This window comes from Ammospiza nelsoni, chromosome 34, assembly GCF_027579445.1.
Source record: "Ammospiza nelsoni isolate bAmmNel1 chromosome 34, bAmmNel1.pri, whole genome shotgun sequence".
Lineage (NCBI taxonomy): Eukaryota > Metazoa > Chordata > Aves > Passeriformes > Passerellidae > Ammospiza > Ammospiza nelsoni.
In genome coordinates this window covers 914,455-922,592 of record NC_080666.1, presented here as the reverse complement: position 1 = coordinate 922,592, position 8,138 = coordinate 914,455, and the positions used below count along the sequence as shown (strand labels likewise).

At 45.3% G+C, this 8,138-nt stretch overlaps 1 protein-coding gene across 1 annotated transcript; it reads left to right on the top strand.

Moving 5' to 3' along the window:
• The first annotated feature begins 460 nt into the window (after positions 1–460).
• On the top strand, positions 461–2,288 carry LOC132085978 (gastrula zinc finger protein XlCGF49.1-like). Its single transcript, XM_059491439.1, has 3 exons — positions 461–621; positions 1,116–1,197; positions 1,384–2,288. The coding sequence occupies exons 2-3, from the start codon at positions 1,143–1,145 to the stop codon at positions 2,067–2,069; spliced, it is 741 nt and encodes a 246-aa protein (XP_059347422.1). The 5' UTR covers positions 461–621; positions 1,116–1,142; the 3' UTR covers positions 2,070–2,288.
• Positions 2,289–8,138: the final 5,850 nt, after the last annotated feature.

Below are 8,138 nucleotides of genomic sequence, written 5' to 3'. Positions count from 1 at the left end.
GAGGGCTTGGTCATGAGATCTCACATTTAAACAAGTTTTAGTCCATTTGTATATAGAAGTTAACTGCTCAATTAATAGTTTCAAATTATGAGGTTACATCTTCCTTGCTTGAATGCCTGCCCTCCTCTTTTCACGTTGTTTATGCTTTGAGCCTGAAGTTTGAAGAGATTGTCTTTGAGTCTCCAGCTAGAACAGGATTGTTTTGTCTTCACCACCTTGTGAAAAGATCCCAGTAACACTTAATATAAAGCTAAAAGCTGCACATCAAAACAGAACAGAAAAACTTAAAACCTAAGGTATCAGTTGTCTGTGGATGGACAGAGAGCAGGACAGAGCTCTCCTTTGCTTTTAGTTCGTTTTTAGCTCTCTGAGGCAGAGAAGTTCCCTGGACTGTGATTTTTCTTTTTCTTTGGAGCTGTTTAAACCCGCTCTGGATTGAACATGCAGAACACCACTGGCAGCTTCCACTGTGGCCCAGCTGGCCGGGCCTGGGCCGCGGCATTTCCAGTGTTGGAGGGGCTGATAACAGACTGATAAGAGACTGATAACAGACTGAGGGAGCCAAGCTACAGCCCACAGAGGGACTTTTTGAGTTTGTCATCTATTTTGGAGCGGCAAGAGGTTTTTTTTTTTTAATATTGTTAATTTTTTTGTGCTGGTGAATACTTTGCCTGTTAAATAAACAGGTTTTTTCTCCTTTTCTCTGAGAAAATATTTTCTTAATCTGGTTGGGAGAGGGGCCACTTGAATTTGCTTTCTAGAGGAAAATCTTTTGGAGATTTTCTCCCAAATTTGCCCTAAACCAGGAGAGAGTGGTGGGAAGAGAGGGGAGCCCCAAGTAGCTGGACCAGAGGGAGGCTGGAGAGGGGAACCCCAAAACCCCCCAGCATCCCTAAGCAGGACCCTGGAGAGGGGGGATCCTCAGCAGCCCTGAGACAGGGGACCACCAGAACTCCAGAGGGATAAGACTGGAAATGGGACACTCCTGATGGCTTTTTTTGATTCACTCTTGATTTTTGGAGGTTTTTATGGACACCAGATGACTTCTAGAGATAGACTTGGGCGGGAGGAATCCCCAACCCAAGGCATTCACACCTTGTTTTTCCCAATGCCAGGATTTCCCATTCCCAAACCTTGGCTGGATGGAAGAGGAGAAGGCTGCGAGGAAGAGGAAGATGCCCCGGGACAGCCAGGCAGGTGAGGAGGAAGTCAGTGCCCCTTTCCCCCTCTCTCCTGCTCCGTCTCCCAGCTCAGCACGGCCCCCAGCTGCAGGACAGCCCTTCTGCCAACACTGTCCTGCCGGAGATGCACTGGGGGGATCTCCTTCCCCTTCCCTCTGGCACGGAGGCAAATCCCATCCTCTCCTTGTCCTTTCTACGCCAGGGAAGGAGCTCAGGATGGAGAGCAGGGAGGACAAATCCCCACAGCAGAACCTCGTGGAAGAGGCCATTTTGGGTGGCTTCACAGTGCAGGAATCCAACAGGGAGGAAAATCCCCAGAGATTCCACAGGAAGAGGGGCTGCAAACCCAGCCCAGGGTGCTCTGAGGAGGAAAGACCCACCCTGTGCCAGGAAGGTGGACAGAGCTTCAGCCAGAACTCAGAGCTGGTGGCGCATGAGCAGCTTTATGACAGCAAGAGGCCCTATGAGTGCTTGGAGTGTGGGAAGAGCTTCAGGAAGAGATTCAGCCTGATTTGCCACCAGAGGATCCACACTGGGGAACGGCCCTACGCGTGCTCGGAATGTGGGATGAGCTTCAGCCACAGATCTGACCTGGTTGTCCACCAGAGGTTCCACACTGGGGAGAGGCCCTACGAGTGTCCCAAGTGTCAGAAGAGGTTTCACACCAGCACCCACCTCCTCGTACATGAGCGGATTCACACAGAGGAGAGGCCCTTCTGCTGCCCCAACTGTGGGATGGGCTTCAGGCACAACTCCACCCTCGGTCACCCACCGGCGCATCCACACCGGGGAGAGGCCCTGCGAGTGTCCCCAGTGTGGGAAGAGCTTCTCCCAGCGCTCGATCTTTACCCGACACCAACGGAGACACCGGTAAGGGCAGCCCTGTGAGTGCCCCAACTGCAGGAGGAGCTTCATGCACTGCTCCAGCTTCATCCCCCATGGGAGGACCCACATTGGTCAGAGCCCTGGTGACCCACATTCCCGGTGATCTGCATTGGGAAGATGGCTGGGTATTCTTTTGTTTTGACCCTAATTTTCTTTGGATTCATCTTCATCCCTTTAAAACAGAGAAAATTGGGGTAAAAATAAATAAATTCATCAAAGGCATCTATAGCCTCACTTTTTACATGTGCTTCAGAGGAATCTGGGATTCAGGAAAATTATTGGGGGAGTTTGGGGCTTTTGGGGGTGTTTGGTTTAGTTGTCTCCTTTTCTTGGCACTCAAAGAGACAATAGGGTTTTATCTGTCACCTCAATAGCACTGAAACTACTCACTCCCAACCCAAAATTCCTTGATTCCACAGCCCCTTGGTGTGGAATGGGGTTGGAAAGGGATTGGGCGAAGTGGGTTGCAAATCAGGAGGGGTGAGATGGGCATTGGGTGGGGCAGAATGGGTGGGATAGTGTTTGGGAGGTGGGAAACTGGGGAAGTACAGCTTGGGGGCGGGGGGGTCATGATGTCCAGAAGGGGTGGGATGGGTTGGGGTTGGGACTAGGGAGGTGGGCTGGGGTCTGGAATGAGACAGCCAAAGTTTGGGGATGATGAAGGGGAGGGGGAGCCCATTACTGAGTGAGTTTTTTAATAATCCACATTCCTGAAGAGATTCTGGGGTATCTTATGTTTCTGAGGCAGTTTTTGGGCACTCCCCACCTCTTGGGGGTTTCCTGAGAGCAGCTCCATGGAGCCCCATTGCCAGGGGTGTGTCACAGACATTTCTCCACAGAAATTCTTTCTTTCGGATTTCTGTGTCTTCGGGAGGCCAGAGGCCTCAGAAGACAAGGTAAACAATTATTATCAGATGCTGTGGAATGCAACAGGAACACCTTGATTGGCTCATTTCCTATGTTTATAATTAAGGGCCAATCACCAGTGCAAGCTAGGGGACTGAGTCCTTGAACACAACTTTGTTGTAGATTCTTTTCTATCTCTTCCTAGCTAGCCTAGCTGCTCTGCAAAACCTCTCTCCTTATTCTTTTTAGTATAACTATAATGTATTATATCATATATTAATAAATCAAGCCTTCTGATTCAAGAAACAAGATTCACCCTCTCTCTCTCACCAGCTGCGCCCACTCAGGCGCGGTAATAGGGGTGGTTTCCTTGGGCATGAGCTCAGAGCTGTAGCCAGAGTCTGTTGCCTTGGTGCTGGAGAGCAGAGAAATGATGAACGGCCCCAGACATCTCCAGTGTGTATTTGGGGGCAGGGAGAGTTCTGCATAGGTGGGGTGGTCACTGTCCCACCCCAGCCACTGCAGCCTCTGGTGGAGCCCCAAAGTGGCTGCCAAGCCCCTGGCACCCCGAAAACCCCACCTGAGCGAGGGACCAGAGCAGGTCAGGCTGTGACACGGGTGGGACACTGAAATGTCCCACAGCTCCAGAGCTCACAGCAGCTGAGATCCAAGACTAACTGTGGATCTCTCTCTCCCTCTTGTCGAAGGAAGGAGACCCAGACATCCGTTGATCATCATAGGCCCAATTTTATTGATCAGTACGGCGGGTTAAATACAGTTAATAATAAGCTTCATACATATTGCAAAAGTTGAGCTCAGGATTGGTCAGCTTACATATCAGCATCTACGCCTACTTCTACATTCCTATGGTTCTACTTTTGATACTTTCTACATATTCTCAGGATATATTCAGGAATATCTCTACTCCCTTTCCTCATGTTGCAGCAAGGTCACTGCTGACCTTTCCTTTTAGCTTGCTGACTGCTGGCTTTTCTCTTTCAGCTTAACCAGCGGCATTATTTCAGCGTGGCCTTTCTCAGCTAACCAATTATTAATAAATCTCTCCACATTTCCCCCGTTTTCTTCTTGCGCAAGGAGATTAGTTTGCCATGTTTTTGCTATTGTACGGCTGACCATGTTTTGAATACAGTTAAAGATACAAGGCAAAATAAGCAAAAACAGTAAGATTACACCCAGCAGGCCTATAGCATAGATCACAAGGTTCCTCAGCCACGGTCCAAGTCCTAAGCCTTTAAGCCATTCGTCAATTCCTAAACCGTCTTCTTCCTTAAGTTTGTGAAGTCCCTGTTGCAATTCTTTTATCTTAGAGTGAATGGACACCGAATGATCAGACAGATTCATGCAACACATTCCCTCAAACTCTTCACATCCATGCCCTTGTGCTAAGAGCAAAAAATCTACAGCAGCTCTATTCTGCAAAACAGCATGGTTAACACTTTGCACATCTGCAGTTAACATGTCTAGAATTTGTGATGTCTTGTTCAACTCATCCCTTGCCCAGCATCCTAATTGTTTTGCTAAATTCATAGCTTTATTGGCAGATCCTCCTGGCAAGATAGTTGAAACCACCACCTGTTTGAATGTGCCCCAAAACCGTGGATCTCCTATCTTGCTGCAGTCTAAGTCATGTATGCTGCGTTTTTTCCTGTTTGAATTTTGACTCAGCTGCATTAGCAAGGACACATTAGGGTGAAACAGTGACAATTTTCCCAAATAACAGGGTCCACCCTGTGGTTTAGCTGGTATGCCATTCCACACCCTGTCTCCACAAATCAAAAATATTCCTGTGGGTAATTTCATTGGTGCTGTGATATTTGTGCCGTTACACTGATTGTAATGCTGTGGAGAGAATTCACTCACATTCAGGGATGAATCTAGGGTGGCCCATGTTTCTTTAGGTTGGTTTAAATTCTGAGCACCCGAAAGTCTGAAGCTAAACCATCCACCAGCTGTAGTGTCAGATATGCTGGCATTTGTACTTCCAAAAAGATCCAGTTCCTCAGGAGGAGAATGCAAAGAGGTGTTAAGTGATTGGATTAGTAAGCATTGACGATAGCCATCACTCTGACCTGCAGTATACCCTTGTTGCACTGGCAATGTGATGTTTGACATGTTAGACATACATAAGGTTTGGTTGTTTATCAAACTGCAAAATTCCCCAGGAGACCACACCGGAAGTCCCACCAGGCATGTTCGAAATGGGTTAGTGACTCCTCCAAGACTAAGACAAAGTGATGATTGGTTAGTTTGATTAGCAAGTGTCACCCATAAATTTTCCCTTGGTTGACTAAAGTGTGTTATTCCTACTGCTTCACTTGCTACAGCATTGAGCAGTATAACAAGAACAAACCTCATTTTTCTTTCTGCTTGCTTTGCTTCTCCCTTTCTTCCTTCTGCTTGCGTTGTTTTTCCTTTCTTCGCTGTCTTTTCCCTGGTTTGTTAGATTGTCTATTGTAAGGCTGAGTTAATTTTTGAATATACTGATCTAATTCTAAATCAGCATCCTTGCTCACAGGTATAGCATGAGATAAGTTTGAAGGCAAATCAGCTTTACAGCGAGCTGCTATGATGCGTGAAGCTTTAGTAATTTCAAATACTCTAAGGTTTTCCTGCAACTTCCACCTAAGATATGCTATAATCACTTGTTCTGCACTCTCAAAAAGCTGTAATCCTGTCCGTCCTGGCAGGCCAGTACTTTGTTCAAGAGCTCTAACCCAGAAATAATTTCGAATCCACTTTCCAGAACAAGGTTTACACCATAAATAATCTACTGACCTCTGTGAATACCAATAAACCTGATTACAATCTGCACAATGCAAAGCTACCCATGCATAGCATTTATCATTATCCCTTTTGCAAACGTAACAAGGAAGTGAATATAAGTAAGGACCAGTATGAAATTGTGGTTCTTCAATCCAAAGCAACCAATTCAATGGTGGTGATCGCAAAGCCTCTTCTGCCTTTTTACTGTATGAGGCTAACAGCTCAAGGTCTCTCTTTAACACAAGGTGTATCTTATTTCGTAATCGTAGTTCTTGTTCGTTATCCTCCTCAACAACTATATCTTTCCGAGGGTCCCACAACTGTAAAAGTGTTCTAATCATAGAAAATTAATTAGCAATCACTGATACCCTTATTCAAATGAGACCCTTCCCCTTTTGCCTTCTTTTTCTTATCTGTCTTTAATCTTGCTGCTCCTGATCTCACTGGTCCTGCCACTTGCAAACTCAATTTTTGCAACTTGTCAATGCAGCAATCTAATGCTCTATCAGGATCCCCTTTGAAGGGCCCTACAACTGAATGCTGTGTTAAAGGCACTAATTTCCTACACCTTATAGACACTATACGTGATTTACTTTGAACCTTAATTCTATTCACAATACATTGTAGTTCCCATCGATAATAAGCAAGAATTTTCTGTTCAGGAGACTCATAAAGATTTAAAGCTATATATGCATTTTGCCCTGTTTGTCTCCTTAATTCATCTTGCCAACTTTTACCCCACGTGTGCTCTTGTTCACAAGTATGACACCACAAATCCCACAATAGTGATTGTTCTATCCAAAAAGTTCTTTCACAACCCCCACAACGTAGAGCTATCCAGGCAGCACAATGTGGATTGTAACAGTCAAGGCAATGTAGTTTCGCTGGATTCGTTAAATGAAAAGTTGATAATGAATCAATAAAACCAATCAGCTCCTGGGCTGTCCGATAGTGACGTATCAGTGTTCTGTCCAACGCTTCCGAGTACCCCTTCAATTGTAACAGTAGTGGCTGTAGGACTAGAAGCAGTTTCTTCCCCAGTCGCTCCCTGTCCTCCTCCGTAAGGCGATCCACCAGAGGCTGCATCAAAGACAGGTTTAGTCCACTTAGCAGGCACCCACAAAGGCCCTGTAGGTGAGGAAACACAAAGATACCCCCGACCCCAATATAATACTTTTGCAGGTTTTTCCCATAATCTTGTACTCGGGTTCTTATACTTAACCCAGACCTCTGTTTCCTTAGTATTTTCCTGACCTGACCTCGGATGATGTTTCATTGCAGGGGGGGTATCATCTTCCCCAAAAATGCATAAATGGTTAATCACATACAAAACCTTAGACAAACATGCCTGTGGATCTGCCAAATCTTGATGTTTTTCAATATACTGCTTAAGGGTACCATTTGCTCTTTCCACTATTGCCTGTCCAGTAGGAGAGTGTGGAATACCTGTCACATGCTTAACAGACCACTGATTCAAAAATTTCCGAACCCTAGCACTTACATAAGCTGGACCATTATCGGTTTTGATACTCTTTGGAACTCCCATAACAGCAAAACAACTTAACAGGTGTCTGATAACATGTATAGCCTTTTCTCATTTATTTCTAAACCTCGAGGATTAACCCTGATGCCTAGACCTATCCCACCATTATGATAACTACATGTTGGGCATGCTCTGACAATGGCCTTGGCTTCTGACAAACTCAGCTCAAAGTGTTTTGCTAAACCTCTTGCATTTTGATGATATCTACTATGTGCTTCTCTGGCCAATGTGTGCTTGTCAATAGGACAAGAATTATCAATGGGTAGGGTAACCAATTTATCTGCACGTTCATTCCCTTCTCCTAAACCTTCAGACCATTTATGACTCCTAATATGAATCACAGAATATGCTGCATTCTTTTCTCGTAAAGCCTTCCTTAACTGTATCAGTAACTCATACAATCGTTTATTATTCACTTCCTTAATTGTTGCTTCCTCTATTCGATTGGCTACTCCTGCAACATACATAGAGTCTGTGACCACATTTAAAGGGTCCTGTAAGTTGGATACCGCCCATACTACTGCTAACAATTCCAAAGTTTGTAAGCTATCTGCAGGGTCTGCTGTGAGGAGTTGATGCTTCCATTGTCCCTTTTCTTGCCAGGTAACAGCAGCACGCCTTGATTTCTTTCCTGCATCTGTAAAAGCTGTAATAGCTCCTTCTATGGGGCGTTCTTCTCTCAAAGGTCGAGTAATCCAGTTCCATTCTGTCATCCATTGCAAAACTCTAGGCACTAATTTACTAGTCTCTACTTTAGCAGGTGACATCAATAATGCTTCTTGTAAATTCTTTGAATTAATCAGGTACCAGTCCAAGGTTTCTTTTTCCATAGGCAATCTAATAGTAGCAGGTTCTCTACCATCCACTTCAAGAATTCTGAGACGCCCCTTTTTGATTAA

Bases quoted from the DNA above. Each gene is read 5' to 3' on its own strand.
- LOC132085978 (XM_059491439.1), top strand. From the start codon at position 1,143: ATGGAAGAGGAGAAGGCTGCGAGGAAGAGGAAGATGCCCCGGGACAGC. The intron at 1,198-1,383 runs GTGAGGAGGAAG...TTTCTACGCCAG, and splicing joins GCCCCGGGACAGCCAGGCAG to GGAAGGAGCTCAGGATGGAG.